At 32.7% G+C, this 18,739-nt stretch overlaps 1 protein-coding gene across 1 annotated transcript; it reads right to left on the bottom strand.

Annotated features, from left to right (window-relative positions):
* Positions 1-2,040: 2,040 nt before the first annotated feature.
* LOC131157972 (protein phosphatase 1 regulatory inhibitor subunit PPP1R7 homolog) lies at positions 2,041-6,036 on the bottom strand. Its single transcript, XM_058112455.1, has 6 exons — positions 5,574-6,036; positions 4,643-4,873; positions 4,123-4,269; positions 3,867-4,009; positions 3,662-3,776; positions 2,041-2,504 (listed from the first exon to the last, which is right to left on the bottom strand). Exons 1-6 carry the CDS (start codon positions 5,853-5,855, stop codon positions 2,424-2,426), a joined length of 999 nt encoding a protein of 332 aa, XP_057968438.1. The 5' UTR covers positions 5,856-6,036; the 3' UTR covers positions 2,041-2,423.
* Positions 6,037-18,739: the final 12,703 nt, after the last annotated feature.

Raw genomic sequence — 18,739 nt, 5'->3', positions numbered from 1 at the left:
AACACATCGTTGACTAAACCTGCTTCTCCTAAAGAAGACGTGGCCATGTGGGAAGCACATGGTTGTCCTAACTTGTCCCTCTTGAGTGAGTTGCTCTTAGCCACATGATCAGTATGTGTTTGGCCACATGCCTTTGATAGGGGAGGTCCCATTAGTAGTGTGGTTTAACATATGGATGATTAGACTTGCCTCTCTAAAGAGAGGTCTGGCTATATGATCAGCAAGGGATTTTTGTCCCTCTTAATGAAGGTTCTTTTGATCACATGATCAGTACATGTTAGACTTGACTTGGCTCTTCAACATTTACTAAAATCATTTGTTTAATTTAATTTTCGAATGAATCAATCTTTGTATCATGCAAGATTGTAAATACAATCTTAATTAGCTAGCTTTAAATTTGTCATAAATAGAGAATATTTCTTTCTCATTCATACGCAAGTGCATACATACTTTGGCTTCTCTCTAAATTCGATATTGAATTCCTTTTTGGGTATGTTAGATATGAGGGAGTCAAACTTCAATACATGACATATGCTTTGATAATAAGGATTTATCATCGATCTAGTTATCGACTTCAAATTTGATCTTGCCTTTGTTTATATGATTGTTGTTGTTGTTTGTTGTTTTTTTTAAGCATCAAGTAATCAATATATATTAATGTTGTAACAATTACAACCTTCCTCTTCGAGCAAATTAAAAAGCGAACTTAGGTGATCTTCAATATGAGCTAAATTTCAATCTAAGCTAAAAAATAATTAAAGTTACAGAAATAAGTGGAAATAAGATATAATGTATGAAATGTAATTTTAATCATAATAGGAGGAATATTGAAGAAAAGATTAAACTTGATGGTCAAAAAATCAATAATACTAGTAATTTTTGATACTTTTGATCTATTATGCTAGTTGATGGGAAAATTGAAGAAGATAAAATACATGAAGTTAAAATAGGATTGGTAAAATGGAGTACTCTAAGTGTGGTGTATGATTGTACAATACTTTTAAAATTAATAGGGATGTTCTACTGAACAATTGTAAGACCAATTATGCTATATGGATAAGAATGCTAAACGACTAAGAAAATTATTTTGTCTAGAATAAAATTGCTTTTGAATCAATTATTGTGTTTAGTTTGTAACATATAATGACTAGGAATCTCGTTTTAATTTCTTTTTAATGTTTGGTGCTCTCCAATCACTTCTGTAATGGAATGAAAAATAATTCTTTTTATATAAAACTCCTCATATATAATTATTTAATTCCATATTATTAGTTTGTTTTATGATAGTAATTTTTATTAATTTCATATTAGTTTTTATTGTTATCATTATTATTTTTTGTTTTTAATACTAGTACTATCCTTAAAATGATAATAATTGTTACTCTTCTTGTTATTTTTGTTATTCTTATTTTTACATAAGAAATATTATTGCCATTGTAATTATTATTATTATCCTTAAAATAACAATAAGTGTTATTTTTTATTTTTTTAATTATTTTTCTTATTATTATTTCAATAGTAATAAATATTACTATTAGTTATTATTGTAATTATTATTTGTTATTATTTTCATAATAACAATTACAATTAGATTATATTTGTTGTTGTTTTCATTTGGTTATTATTTTCTTAATATTTTCGTAATAGTGATTATTGTCAATGTAATTATCTTTTATTATTGTTATTATTTTTGCATATTTTAATTCTTATTTTTCTATTTTACAATTAAAAGTATTAATTTTATTGTAATTATAGCTAGTTTTTATTATATTTTATTATTTTTATAATAATCATAAATAAAATAATAATAACTTTTTATTATTAATATTGTTCTTGTAAAAATAAATAATATTACTAGTAGTAATATTCAATCTCCTCTATTTTAGTAATTTACATCGGAAGCAACAAAAATTATTTGCAAGAATTGATTCCACATGTAAAATTTAAAATCTAACTTTGAATCCGCACAAAATCATACTAATTACAAGATGTCTTACTAATGCGATTATGGAAAAAAATTGCTGTTTATGGAAAAAAATATTGAAAGAAGATCCTCCATTATATTATTGAACCCTAACCTCCCCCAAAAAATATAAGATAACATAAAACTGCTACAACAAAGAAATCCAAATGCACAGATGGAGTCCCCGAATTGGAACAGCAAGCCGAGCAATTTCAATGCGCTGGTGCTGTATCTGCAGTGTCCTTCAAAAGCATTAGCAGCAACTGTTGAGCAACTTTCTGGATTTAAATTAGTCCCCTGAGCTAGTCTTGTATGACCTAGAAATAAACCTCAAATTGCAGTAGACTTGAAATGTTGAACTGTGAGTAGAAGTGTATACAAACTAGGATCATTACTAGCATTTGCTTTCATAGGCTTTCATCTCCAACAATCCTGTTTCCCACGCAGGAAAATGAAATTTCTAGGCAAATATATAGGAATCAATTTGTTGAATATTTGGGAAGACTTGTTTGAGAGTAGCAGAGTAGCCCGGAGACTTTGCCTGCCAAGAGGTGTAGGCCCAATAAGATGGAGAAATTAGCTATGAATTGCTAATGTTGTTGACAGCAACATTGCGAGCATTAAATGTTCTTGCACATGATAATACAAATATATCCAAATACAAAACAAAAGCAAGAGAAAAATAAAGTAATCAGTAACAGAAAGAAATAAAATAAGCACATTCAAAATATAATATATTACACAGATGGCCCATTCATTGGTTATTACATCTAATCTGATACCAACTGATCACATATTTTGCTTTGTTATTTTTCTGCGATCTGCACGATATCACTTAAAACAAGATTTCTACTTTAGCCATAGACTGGGATGTATAAGAGAAAATCAATAATAATGGCAAGGATTATAAAATGGATCCGTTTCATTCCCTCCACCCAAGTTTGACAAAGGCTATTTACATAAACAAAAATCACAAGAAAATGATTCTAATCGGACTTTGTGAAGATCATAAACACACGGCTTATAACTTCAATGTTTACAATTCTCACCATCAAAAGCTGGAAAAGAAACATATTTGGAGAATGAGAATGTTGAAGTGGTTTTATAGGAGCAATGGAACAGCAGTATCAATAAAAACAACTGTGCAGTAAAGTTTCAAGTTTGCACCAATAGGACATAGTATAAATGTTGAAAAAGATAGACAAGGCTCAGCACTGGAACACAAGAATGGGTGTCATTGTAAGACAAACTTTATATCACTATTGAAAAAAGCATGGACAACAAAGGAAAACAATCACTGGAAAAGTCTAAAAATTGGTGAGCAAATGATAAAACTAATTGTCCACAGCCAAAAATTCTGCACGTTTCAAAATATGCTGAAATAATGCCCACTGATTCTGAATGTAAAAACAAAGGTGAACTGCAAAACAAGCCTAACTGTTTTCATGAGGCCTTCAAAAAGCAACAAACAAAAAACAATAGATTGAACCAGAGAGAACCAATAAATTGAACCAGAGAGAAAACCAATATCTGACAAAATGAAAATAAATGAATAGTGAACATTTTAAAGCAAGATAAAATCAACATAAGAGAACGATAAAGAATCAAAGGCAAAGTGCTGCAGCTAATGTAGGAATGCATAATGGAAGGTCTTATTTTCTAAAATTCAGGCCACCCAAGTAGTAGTAAATAACATACACATGGATTGTTCTCGAGGTATATAGTTGTGAGCATCTCTCTTGAACCAGTGACAGCCTCAACAATGCCTTCAAGTGATTCAATTTGGTTATCATTGAGCCATAGATCTTCCAATCTGCAAAAGACACTCGAGGATGAAGGTAACAGTTACAATGGAACACAGGACAATTAATTCACAAGTTTTGGGAAAGGGGTTCATTCATACCGGTTCAGGTTTTCAATGTTACTCACAGATGTGAGCTTATTCGATGATATATCAAGTACACGGAGATTTACCAAAGTTGACAGGCCTTCCATTTTTGCAATACCATTATGGCTCAAGTACAGTTCTTCCAGAGCAACACAATCCTAAAATTAAGGATGCAAAGAAAACCACAATGTTATGGAAAGCCCGTGGAACAATATGATTACACAATACTTCTCTTTCGCAGCTGAACAAGAAGTATTTATCAATGACATACCTCAAATCCTGTCATTAAAGTAAGACGATTGCTTTGCAAGCTAATTTTCTTGATGCATCTTAGTCCACATAAATTTACTGTTCGGATACGATTTCGACCCAACCATAGCTCTTGTAAGTTTGTTAAGTTTTGCAAATTTTCCATTACCTGAATTAGCAAAGTAAGGTACATGAGTTGAACTTGAATGTACAGAAAACAAACTAAGATGATGCACCCATCAGAGTTCCATTTTAGTCTCACACTGGATTTTGTACAAGCACACAATGAAGATTATTATAAACTCAATTCCCAACACCCCCAAAACCAAAGAGAAAAAAAAAAAAACAAAAGGAAAAATAGTCTGAATGCCCCTTCGTGTTCCATTTTAGTGGCAGGCTCTTCATTCACTTACCCCCACCCCCCTCTTAGATGCATGCATGTGCACATAGATATAGACAATGAACGTACATGTGCACACAAAAGGTGCTGCAACCACTGTAGATTATGCGTCGTAAAAGCCCATAAGGATCAAAACACTAACCCGTAACCTGTTGGAGCCAAGTTCAAGAATTTGCAGCTCATGAAAGTGGTCAATCTCCTCCATCTTTGTAACTTCATTTTTAGACACATAGAGTTCCTTGAGTGTATTAGACACCTTACACAGCCCATTTGCTGAAGAAATCTCATTGAAAGAAACATCAAATACCAACAGTTTCTTGAATATGCTGACATCGGGTATTTTCATTAGTTTATTATCTCTAAGCACAAGCTCCTACAAAAACAACAACTCAATAAATACAAGTTCTATTTTAAATAAATGCAAAAAATGTAACATCAACACAAATTTTAATTTAAATAAATATTAAAAAAAAATGTAACATCCATTGCCAAGTTTGGAGCATTGAGATTTCGATTGTTGTTTCCTCAAACTAAAATTTATGGGACATATATATATATATATATATAGATACACACACACACACATAACGATCATATTGAATAACTTTTTCAAACATCTACTTCTACATGTATTTTCGCATCATTTTCATTTTCTTCAACGCAGGCATGTTTAACAGATGAAACTAAACTCGCTCTAAAATTAGAATTATATACTTTATTCATTTAACACTCTAGCACTTAAATTATTTTACTAATATCGATCCAGTTTTTTGTTTTTTTTGTTTAGTAATTTTCATATCTTACTTTATATTACTTTCACACAATTTTAACACTCAATTTACAAAATTAAACAATTAATAAAATTTCACACACTTTCACAAGCTTCCACGCACTTTCACACACTCGAATTCAGTATGAACAGATGAAACTAAACTCATTCCAAACAATGAATTTTCCAAAAAAAAAAAAATTAAAACTTAAAGTCATTTTTACTTTCACGCACTTCCTCAGCAACCATACAAAGCATTTACACAAGCAGGACAACCAAGAAATTAGCGGGTGAGATTGAATACTTCAATGCCCGATAACGCGTGCCACTGGGAAATGGGGTCGACGCCAGCGTCTTCGATGAGGTTTTGGCGAAAAGAGAGCTTCTTGAGGTCTGAGAGAAGCCCAATTCGAGGATCTAAGGTTGATAGCCGATTCGCGGTCAAATCGAGCTCGGTCAGGGTCGGAGGAATCTCGACTGAGCTGAGATCGTGGAGCTGACAGCTGGTGAGATCGAGGACGGTGCTTGATGAATCGTCGGGAGTATCACAATCCTCAAGCGGTGATGGTTTGGTCGTTTCTTCCATTGATCGTGATACACGGAGAGAGCGCAAAACCCTAGAATTGGAAGGGGAGGAACGGAACCGTGAAATAGTCGGTACGGAAGCGAGAACGGAACATCTGGGATGGACCGTCTTTTGTTCGTTGGGTTTCGTACGCTACCGTTTTGATCGAACGATTGCTACACCAAGAAGGAGAATTTTTTCCCGTTTTATCTTTAATTTTAAATAATATATTAAATACCTATTCAAAAAAATATTTTTCAAAATGATGCTCACGTCATCTCCTTACTTGATTCAACGAGATTTACTATTCGTCAGCCCCAACTTATCTCTTAAGCAAATCTCGTTGAATTAAGTAATATTATTTAAATCTCACTATTTGGTTCAGCGAGATTTAAATGCGAGATCTAGATCAAGCAGCGAAATTTACTGTGCATTCATTTTTATTTTATTATTAATAATTCAGAATATTTCATTTTCAAAAATATTTTTAATTACAATTATAATATAGATTGTTTCAATTCTTTGTGTTCTTTTTTTCATTTATTTAAAAATTAATTTTTTGGAGCGAATAATTATTTATTAATTTAAATTTTCACATAAAATAAATTAGAATTTTTAATTTAATTAAAAATATTATTTTTATCATAAATTAATACAACAATCATACGTTATAAATGTATACTAATAACAAGATTATTTTTAATTAAAACTAATTATTATTAAAATTGTTAACTAAAAATTTTAATAATTTTAATTTAAATTATATTTAAAACTAATAATAACACTTATTTAAATACAATTAAATGTCACTTATAAAATAGGAGGTAATTTCTTTACTTTGAGAATAATAAGCACACCTTTACTGACCTTCATCGTAATTGTACCTTTGGATTCAGAGACTGCAAAGATAAAACAAGATTTTTGCAAAGATAAAACAAGATTTTTCTTCAAATATGGAGTGTGTCATATTTCGGTGAGAGTTTTTGTTGGTCTTATAAGACTTAACATCCTATTTTGATGCTAACAAATAAGTGCAACTTAACATATTTGGTTAAGTAATGATATTTCAAGATTTAAGAATGAGAATACAAAGTAAAATGATCACAAAAAAGAGTCAAAGCATGGATGCAAAGATGATATCTATTAATACTTGATGATCATAAGAGTGTGGATGTTAAAGATAATGTGCTAAAGGCTTAAAGCTATTGAAGTACTTAAACAGATCCAAAGGAAGCTCAAAGCAACACTAAAATGATCAAAGGATGACGAATTTAAAACTGACTCAAGTTAAAGTCCAAGGAAACTCAAAGTGACCATATCATTAAAGATTTCAAACTTAGTGTGTAGGGCTTTAGGATATGCAATGTAAGTACTTCATATTAGAAATACCATGAGAAAATATTTTGAAACTCATCAGTGGGTATTATGGACTTAGAGACCTAATTTTCAAAACTCTGGAAAATGTTTTATAAAGTAATTAAAGTAAGAGAGCAAAGAGTGTATGAAAAATAAAACTGAAAATCATTTTCTTGTCTGTCCTGATGATTGAAGGTTCACTTTGGACGTCTGAAGAATTTCCTGAGACGACTGAAGATTTTATTCAGACAACTGAAGAATTTGCTGAATAGATTCTGAAGAGGCAGTATACCTTCAGACATCTGAACTGGATCCTTAGACGACTGAAGTGTCACCTCAGACGTCTGAACAGGATCTTCAGGCGGCTGAGCTTGTATCCGTTCAAATTCTTCAGTGTTTTTGAACTGTTCAGATGACTGAACCCGAAGGCATAGACAATTGAACACTGTTAACGAGTAAAAATTTTAAAAGTCTTAAAATTCTAATTTAATTTCTTGTGCCCCAAATTTTATGGAAACTTGAGAAATACTCCAAGTAATCTTGGGCAACATGAAAATACCTTTATTAGCCTATAAATACATGTGTTTGGAAGATCAAATTAAACCAAGAATTGAAAACTCTCAAAGCTCTCTAAATTCTCTCTTGCTCTCACTCTTGTTGATATGATTTGCTAAGAATCCCTAAAGTACTGATCATCCTTCTCTTAATTCTCATCTAAAGGAGATATTGGTGAAATCACTCTTGAACTTCAATCTAAATTTTTTTGATATTTTACATTGAAGTATATAGTGCTGAACTTGTACTAACCTACTCTTGTTTGAGAGTGTTTCTTGTACACATCTATTTGTTGATCTCTCTCGTAGATTGTGACGAGTCCAAGGTATTTGGATCGTTGGACCGAGTGAAGGGATATCACTTGGAGAGGTGACTACTTTAGCCTATTGAAGGAGTGCCCAAGCATAGGTTATCGCTTGGAGAGGCGGGCTCTAGCCTATTGAAGGAGTGTGTAACGGTTTTGTTTCGCCCGAAAAGGAACTAGTTTAGTGAATCCTTTGGTGGTTTGCCAAAGGTGAGGACGTAGGTTGGGGATAAGTCGAACCTCGTAAAAACTCAGTGTCACTCTCTTTCCCTTACTCTCTTTAAATTTCAGCAAACATATAAACTGTGTGGATGTTTTTAATTTCTTAATCATAAAAACTATATGGATTGGAAATTAAATAAACCAAAGTTTAATTTTGATTTGGGATTACGGAAACCGAAAAGGAGTATGTTGGTTGATCAATACTTTGCAGAACCTCAAAGGGAGTACATTGATTGGTTAACACTCAAAGACAAATTAATTAAGAGTTATTTAAATTCTGAGTTGTTGGGAATTTGAGTTGTGGTTTGCATTGAAGAATCAATTTCATTCTCTATAGGGCTTGCTAAAAATTTCATATACACATGGTTGTTAACAAAAGCTGGAAGCTGAATATTAAAGTTTGTGGATTGTGTTGGCCTTACAAGGTTTAATATCCTATTTTGATGCTAACAAACAAGTAGAACTTAACATGTTTTGTTTAAGTAATATATTTGCAGGACTCAAGGATAGAGCGTTAAAGAATTGATGAAAGCTTGTACTACAAAGAATGAATTCAATATGAAGCTTAAAACATGATTCAAAAATGGATTTAAAGTTTAAAGTCTAGAAGATCATGAGAGCACTGATATTAAAGAAAAAGCTTCAAGAATAAAAACCCAAGTGATCAACATGGAAATTTCAAAGAAAGATGAAGCAAGCATAAAGACCTCAAGGAATTTAAGGATTGAAAATTTGAAAGAGTTTAGGAAATTTCATGTAAGTACTTCAAATAATTTCAATATGGATACATGAAACTCTTAGGTTAATGTCTTAGACCTAGATACGTTTGAACATACTTGGAAAATATTTTTCTAAGGTCAAAAAACTATTTTGAAAAGGTTAAAATCATTTTTGGAATGAAAAGTACCAAAAAGAGGATTTTTAAAATGCTGTTAATTTTTCTACATCTGCATTGAAGTATATTTTTATCTATTAAAAATCTTTATTTTAAATAGTATTCAACATGATAGTTGTAGGATTTTCTCTTAGCTTTCATTTGACACCAAGATCATCAAATTTGGAGTTATACATAAAAAGTTATTACCAAACAACATAAGGGTGCTCGAAGCTGATAGTAGCATGTGTGCAACCAGTAGACTGCCTGAACTAGGACAAGCACCTGGGTGGTCGTGCCAGACGACTGGCTTTGTTCTACCAGGCGACTGCCCCTGCTATTCCTTTAAAAATAACATGACAGACAACTGGAGGAATGGGGCAGGCGACTGCCACACGGCTGTTTTGATTTTTCTCATAACGGTCAAATTTTTAAATTGGGTTGTTTGTGGCTCAAAATTTATGGAAACTTGGGGGATATTTCAAGCCACTTGGGACCAATTTAAAGTCTATAAATAGGACTCAAATATCATTGAATCAATGCACCAAGAATTAAAATTCAGCAAAAATTCAGCATCTCTCTCAAATTGCTCTCAAATTTTCAAGGCTCTCTCTTGCTCTCAAACTTGCACGAAGCTTACTGAGTTCTTGTTGATTTTACTCACCAAGTTTGTGCTACAATTCTAAAATCTTTCATCCATTGAAAGAATTAAATTGGTGAAATACTTCCTTGAGCTTCAAGTTATATTCCATATTGTGATTTACTTTGAAGTATATTAGTTGTGCTGTAATTGTTGTACTAATCATCTCTTTGAGGAGTAAAATTTTTGTACACATATTGTGGTTGTATTTCTTGTAGATTGACGATTCCAAGTGTTGTTTGGATTGTTGGCTAAGTAAGGGGATATTGCTTAGAGAGGCGGGCTCTAGCCTAGTTAAGGAGTGATTGGACGAGGGGATATCGTTTGGAGAAAGCGGGTTCTAGCCTTAACCAAAGAGTGTTGTAAAGGTTTGTTTCGCCCGTTAAAAGAACATGTTTAGTGAATCCTTTGGTGGTTTACCAAAGGCGAGGACGTAGGCTGGGTATAAGTCGAACCTCGTAAAAATCTCCATCTCACTCTCTCTTTCCCTACTATTTATTTTCAACATATTTAAATTGCGTGGATGGTTTATTTGATAATCACATATACTACGTAATATAGAAATCTAGTAAACTTAAAGTTTAATTTTGATTTGGGTTGCGTAAACCGAAAGGGAGTACGTTGGTTATACCATATCTTGTGGAAACCATACGGGAGTACGTTACTTGGTTAACAGCCCAAGGATAAATTAATTGAGAGTTTAGTTGAGTTCTGAATATTGAGAAGAGTGTGAATGTGTTGTTGAAAAACATATTGAGGAAGCAAATCTATATCAACAAAGTATAAATTATAATTCAGCTATAGGGCTTACAATTTCATATCCAGGGCTGACAACAAAAGATATATTGTGATTAAATGGTATAAAGCTTGAGATTGATTGAATAGTGTTTGTATTCCAAAAGTGCTAAATCTTGAATTTTACATCAATCTTATTGTGTTGAAGTGAATTTATATTTGGCAATCAAATTGGGTATATTGGTTTGGAAATTGTGATTGAATGTTTGATTGTGTTTAATTGATTGGTTATTTAATTGTGTTATTGATTGGATAAAAGAACTAAGTTCTTGATTGATTAAAGAATTAAACAAACAAGTCAAGAATTGGTTAAAAGAAATAAAAGAAGTTTAAGGTAACTTAAAAAGGAATTAAAAGAAATATTTAGAATCCAATTCACACCCCCCCCCTCTTGGGAAGCTATTCCTAATTTCAATTGGTATCAGAGCGAGGTTATAGAAAATTCCTAAAAAGAAGCTATAAAAAGATCTAAATGGCAAACATTGGAGTAGCTCCTTTTAGAGAGGATCAATCCTTAACTCGTCCACCAATCTTTTGTGGACACAACTACACCTTTTGAAAAAAGAGAATGCAACTCTATCTCCAAATGATGAATTGGAAAGTATAGGAAGTTGTTATAGATGGAGATCAAATTCCTACTAAGATAGTAGATAGAAAACAAATCCCAAAAGAGAAGAAAGATATGACCGATCAAGATTATAAAATGCTCCAAACAAATTCAAGTGCTATAAATGCTTTATATTGTACCTTGAATGCTAATGAATTTAATCGAGTAATGACTTGTAAATTAGTTAAGGAAATATGGGATAAGCTAGAAGTTACTTATGAAGGAACAATAGATGTTAGGGATAATAGGGTTGATATGCTCACAAGCGAGTATGAAGCCTTTAAGATGAATCCGGATGAATCAATTACAAATATGTTTACTAGGTTCACTCACATAATCAATTCCCTAAATGCACTAGGAAAAACCTACACTACTTATGAGATGATAAGGAAAATTCTTAGAGGGCTACCACCTAAATGGGAACCAAAAGCCACTGCTATAATGGAAGGAAGAAATCTAGAAACCACTTCCTTAGATGAGCTTGTAGGTTTTCTTCTCGCATATGAAATGATAATGAATGAAAAGAGTGGGAAAATCAAAGCCCAAGAAACAATAGTCTTTAAAGCTTTAGAAGAAAACTCAAGTAGTGAAATGGATGACGATGAAGAGGCCTTCATATCTAAAAGGCTAGCAAGGATACTAAGAAGGAGAAACAAATTTAAAAGAAGAAACCAAGACTCCAAATCAGATGAAAAAGGAGAAAAAATCAGCAAAAAGAAATCTAAAAGTAAAACTCCTAAATGCTATAATTGCAACAAAGCTGGACATTTAAAACTGGAATGTCCACTATTAAAGAAAGAGTCTAAAAAGAAAAACAAGAAGGCCATGAAAGCCACTACTTGGGATAGTACAAGTAGTTCGGAGAATGAAATAAGTCACCCCCCTCTGGGACTACACCTTTGTTTTCAGTTCTCATGACACCATCATGCATTTTTATTTATACCATTCCAATCCTAACAATTTTACAAACTCTAATATTGCCTATCAATGCAATCCACTAAAGCTTGATTCATATGAGGAAACCAATCTTTATTGGGAAACATGTGAAACGAGGATGCTAACCATCACCTAGTGATTTTAAAGCATGCATTACTAGCAAAGGAAAGAACAAATTTAGTAGTTTCATATTCGTTATCGACAGCATTTGCTTTCATGCAAGCATTATTTATTTGTCAAATAATGTCTTAATGAAATTGCTAAAGTGTACTAGGGGAGATCATCACCAGTGGCTTTGATCAGAGCATTTTCTGGGTGCTTGATCCTTCTTGTTCAGGTAATTACATTCAGCTTTGATCTTATTTTATTCGTTGTTTTTAGCATTTATATATATGCTACTCTTCTCATAATTGTTTAGAAAAGCTGAAAGCTCCAACCCACCTTCAAACTATATATTCTGGAAGTCCTGAAATTGTATCTCTCATTTGATCTGGTCTTCTAGATTTGAACGCCATGTGTGTATGAGATTTGTTTATTTTCTCTTTGGCTTGTGCGGTTCATTAACTATCTTGCAGATATTAGAGAAGTTGCAACATTGTACAAAGATAATCTTTTGGCCTTACTAGCATGTTGAAACCCCACAAAAAAAAATCAAGCTTGTTGCTTGAATAATTCGCCTAAATAGAAACAAGAATATGACTTTTAATACTTGATAATATCAATATCCATATCCTTTGGATCCAAAGTATTAATGTTATCAAGTATTAAAAGGATGCTTTGCTTGTCAATTATTTTCTTCATTTATCTTAGATTAATCTTCACTTATTAGTTATTTAACTGTTTGATTTAGGGATGGAGTTAGCGAATCCCGATTCAACTAGGTTTTGAACATTGAGCTGGATCAAATTATAGAGGTGTTTGTGCTTATCCAAGTAATTTTTTTACATTTGTTACTCCCACTATTTCCTTGGATTAATTTGAAATAGATTCGCTCGCATAAATTTATTTAACAATGTTTCATATGTGTAGGCATGTAAGTTCCTTGATGAGAAGTGGTGTCCCAAATTTGTGGTAATTGTTGCTCAGAAGAATCATCACACTAAGTTCTTCCAAGTTGGTGGGTGTCCAAACAATGTTCCTCTTGTTCAAAGAAAACATTTTTCCTAAACAATCGATACCAGTATTGTAACGACTTGATTTTTCTTGCTTTTTTTTTCCTACATAAATTAAATGTAAAATTTCTATTACTCTGATACCTTTTAATATAAAACAAACCAACATCACGAACTAGATAGGACCCGTGGAATTTGAGATGCAATAAACCACCTAAACAACGGGAAGCGGAATATATACAACCATGTCAATATATACAATACCAGAGTGTCATAATATTTCCCAAAATATACATACACAACCATTCCAAAAATACCCTTGACTGAACCTAGCGACTACTCAAACTGACTTCCCAAAAATACTCACCCTACAGATAAGGCAGTATAGAAGTCTCCTCTATCTGCGAGCCTGATTTGCTCGCCTAACTGGATCCCCTGAAAAATATTAAATCACTGGGATGAGACAACACTCAGTAAGACAAAATATGCTATTACTAGTGTGTGGCAGGTGAGTTCGCATATTATAAAACTGATTTGGAAATACCACAAATAATTGAGTCTACGAACTGCGAAACACATAAAATTTCAATATAGCTCATACCTATGCTGCTTAATATAAACTATTTTTCTGAATTTTCTAAACATAATACTTCTAATATTCATAGGTATATCTATGGTTTCTGTAAATTCTAATATACATATCTATAATAACTGAGAAAATTTCCCTAGATGGTCAACTGAAAGTCATGATTTAACCCCTCATGACAGTGTTGTACGACCCGAAGGCAGGACCTATCCTGGCTGGCCGACTAGGGTAAGTCAACTGAACATCGTAAATTGGATTGGCCTCCTCTACCCTTATTTGAAGGGGAGCCTGTCCACAACGTAGGCACGATCGACTGCTGAATACCACATATTATCTGAGTAATGTGGTTGCACTCTGAATTGAATATAGCTACGACACCATGCTCTACTGACTGAATATGGTCCATCAGGGTCTGATACTATATACATATGTAACTGATATATCTATATTACTATTTTCCAATGGTTTTATAATAACTAAAACGTTGTAAAACTGATATGCTAATTTGAATAACTGGCTGAATGTTTAACGTCTGTATATCTGATTATCTAGCTGAAATCATGGTATTTTGAATATGCTATAAATATATGTTTCTATACATATACTGTAAATCATGGTATCATGGAAAATAGATAAATCATGGTATTTTTAATATTCAATAAAAAATCTATCTGTATGTATACCGAAAATTATAATTTTATAAAACATATATTTATTCCATGATATTTTCTACCTAATACACTGTAAAATATGGTATTTGTAAACTGTATAAATACTGTACTAGTTTTCTATAAACTCATTCCACACAATTTAAATAAATAAATTGAAACCTAAGGTGTAGTCCCAGGAGGGGGGGGGGGTGAATAGGGTTATTTAAAATTTCTTAGAGTCTTTTTATGAGTTCTTGACTTTTTACAATCTTTTAAAGACATCTTATATTCTTGTTGATTAGGAAATCCACACAAACACTTACTTCTTCTATTCAATCCACTACCACAACATATACAACCAATTGATTAATTGTTCAAACCAAACAAATACAATACAAGTAATCAATATTTTCTTTGCAATATTCAGCAGCCCTATATATGAATGTGCAACTCCTGTAGTTGGCCTTTGAACTGAAGATTAAAATAACATCCAATCACTCTTTCCAAAATCAGAATTCAAATAAACCTTCAGCTAATAGGTTTTGGATTGTTAACCAATCAACGTACTCCTTTACGGTTTCCGTAAAATATTGATTAACCAACGTACTCCCTTTTGATTTCCACAAGCCCAAGAACAAATAAGGCTTTGGTTTGTTTAATTTCCAATATACGTTGTTTTTATGATTGAAAGAATTACAACATCTACACAGTTTATATTTTTGTTGGAATTTAAAGAGAGTAAGGGAAAGAGAGTGACACAGTTGTTTTTACGAGGTTCGACTTACCCCAGCCTACGTCCTCGCCTTAGGTCAACCACCTAAGGATTTCACTATACCTTGTTCCTTCCGGGTGGAACAAAAACCTTTACAATAACCAACCTCTTTTTCAGAAAGAGAAACCTCTCCAAGCAACAACCTATGCTTGGTACAACGATCCAACTATACCTTGAACCGTCAAAGATCTAGTAGAAAGGAATGGATATTTGCGTACAAAAACACTCTCAAACACAGAGCAAGTTGTATAAGTTAAATCACTAATCGTACTTCAAAACCAAAACTAAATAGAAAATGTGAAACTCAAGGTTTATAAGTCACCAATGGTTCTTTCTTATTGAAATAAAGATTTTAGTTGCAAATCAGAACCAAAGATTTTTAATCAACCAGCAATTTCATAGAGATTCCCTCAGCAAGAGTGTAAACAAGTATGAGCTTTTAGGAGAACTTTAGCATAGAAAGCGCATATTGCTTGAGTGTCTTTTTTCATTGAGTAAGGGAGGTATTTATAGAATTCTTAAAGAAAAGTTTCCTCATTTAACATGGAGTATTTAGGTAACTTTTCAAAAGATATTAAATCATAAAATCAATTTTGAAAAACTTCCCATAAAGTTCAAAATTCAAAAATCTCCACAGAGTTAGTTGGCTGACTCACTCGACTGGGTTATTTTTGTACTAGTTAGTCGGCTGGACAGGTGGCTGACACCATTTTATCTCTTCAAAAAATAGTTGTTAGTCGGCTGGTTGAACCATGTTCAAAATAGTCATCCGGCTAGGCACTATCAGTCAGCTAGGTGTTTTCAATTCATTAAGTCAGTCGGCTGAACAGTTAACTTTGTTGTAGGTTTTTTGTTAGTTGGTTGACTGAACCATGATCAAAATGGTTAGTCAGCTAGGCACTGTCAGTCGGCTGGGTGTTTTCAGTTCATCGAGTCAGTCGGCTAAGCAGTCCTCTCTTTTCAAATATTTTTTATTTCTAATTTTTTAAAAATATAGTTTACTTGAAAATCTCAAATACAACTTTTCAAAAACATTTTCAAGGGTTTTTCAAGTACTGGTCTCTAAGTCTTTGTACCTTAAGGAGTTTCAATTATCTAAATAGTAATGACTTGAAGTACTTACAAATATCCTTCTAATCATGATCTCCTTAATCACTAAGTCTTGTAGTCTCTTGAGGTTCAGTCTTTACTTCAAGATCTGCTTGGCCTTTAAGCGCTTCATTTTTCATTCATTACTTCAATATACTGAGAAGTTTTCACTTGATTGACTTTGATTTCCAACTTACTTCCATGATTAACCATGAGTGTCCTTTTACTTAAACTTGAAATAAAGCCACTCAACAACACAAGTTAAAACATCCTTCATTTGTTATCATCAAAATAAGATTGAAAAACTCAGTTAAGCCAACAATCTCCCCCTTTTTGATGATGACAAATGAGGAGCAAAGATGAGGGTTCCTATGAAAAGGCTTCCCCTTACTATAAACATTCTTTAACATGTGACATAAAAAATGTTACTATAAGAATTCTTTAACGTGTGACATAAAAAATGTTCAATATACTCAAAAGATAACAATATGTTTAAGGTCAACAATATGCTCAAAGTCAAGTAAGGCTCATCATTGTTTAACATGGCCATCATGAATATTTCATATTCCATACGCATTATTATATTAATATTCCATATTCCATACACATCATCATATAAATACTCCATCATTGTTTAACATTGTCATCATGAATATTTCACATCATCATATAAATACTCCATACTCCATACTTCATTCCATCATCATATTTCATCTTTGTTTTTCATAACCTCTCCCCCTTTGGTCATCATTCAAAAAACAAAGGGAAAGAAAGCAACCAAGATAAGTGTTTTTTCATAGAAAAGTACACGCAAAAAATTGAGAGCACATGAAGAGACAAAGCCTAGTTCAGTTGACTGACCACTCAAATAGCTCGTGTCTTATAAATGAGCCTAAGGTTTTTCTGTCAATCAGTCGGCTGACCTCAGGGTCAGTTGGTTGACTGCTTTTTAGTTCAGGAAGAATACTTTAGTCAGTCGGCTGACTTCAGAGTCAGTTGGCTGACTATGGATTTTTCTTTAAGCTTTGTCCTTTTAGTTAGTTTCTCTACTATATAGTAGACCAAACTCTCTTCTAATGGTTATGAATCTATCTTCTGAGAGAGGTTTAGTGAGGATATCAGCCCATTGATCATTTGTATTGATAAATTCTAGAATGATGTCTTCTTTTTTAACATGATCTCTTAGGAAGTGATGTCTTATGTCAATATGCTTGGTTCTTGAGTGTGAAATAGGATTTTTAGATATATATATCGCACTTGTATTGTCACACTTAATTGGTATTGTTGTGTATTCTAAGTTAAAATCTCTTAATTGTTGTTTCATATATAGTGTTTGTGCATAACAACTCTTGTCTGCTACATATTCAGCCTCAGCAGTTGACAAAGCCACAGAGTTTTGTTTCTTAGTGAACCAAGAAACTAAAGATCTTCCTAAGAAGTGGCATATGCCACTTGTACTTTTTATATCTATTTTACACCCTACATAGTCCGCATCTGAATAACTAATAATTTAAAAACCAGTGTCCTTAGGATACCATAGTCCTAAGTCCATAGTGCCTATTAAGTATCTTAGGATTCTCTTAACAGCTATTAGATGCGATTCCTTAGGTGCTGATTGAAAGTGTGCACACATACACACACTAAACATTATGTTGGGTCTACTGGTAGTTAGATATAGTAGACTTCCAATCATACCTCTATAATACTTTGTGTCTACGAGTTTTCCCTTTTCATCTTTGTCTAGGCTGACGGAGGTACTTATAAGTGTTCCTATGAGTTTACTATTTTCCATACCAAATTTTTGTATCATTTCTCTTATGTATTTTGATTGACTTAAGAAAGTCCCATGCTTGGCTTTTTTAATTTGTAGTCTAAGAAAATAGTTTAACTCCCCCATCATGCTCATTTCAAATTCTTCTTGCATACATTTTGCAAATTCTTTACATAGATGTTCAGTAGTGGCACCAAATATGTAACGACCTGCTTAATTTCCATGTTACTTTTTTTTTTTTTACAATAACATTCTACATGCTCTGATACCATACTGGGGGTAAATCCAATCATTAGCCTAAGCAGCGAGAAGCATAAACCAAATAAACATATCCATTTATAATTAAATACAATACAATACCAGAGTGCTAACATGTTTTCCAAAATATACACATATCACTATTCCCAAAATATCCCCAACTATGCTGAGATATACAAAAAAATCCTCCACAAACATACTCACTATCTACTAACAGGGCAGTACTGGAGCCCTTCTATCTGTGAGCCTGGTCTGCTCGCCTACCTGAATCACCTGAAAAATGATTCAACACTAGGATAAGTCAATGTTTAGTAAGACGAAATATGCTATTACTAGTGTGTGGCAAATGAGCTACAATATTATGAAAATCTGTTTCTA

Source organism: Malania oleifera, chromosome 6 (genome assembly GCF_029873635.1).
Source record: "Malania oleifera isolate guangnan ecotype guangnan chromosome 6, ASM2987363v1, whole genome shotgun sequence".
Lineage (NCBI taxonomy): Eukaryota > Viridiplantae > Streptophyta > Magnoliopsida > Santalales > Ximeniaceae > Malania > Malania oleifera.
The sequence above is the reverse complement of the archived record's forward strand: the minus strand, read 5'-3'. Positions and strand labels throughout refer to the sequence as shown.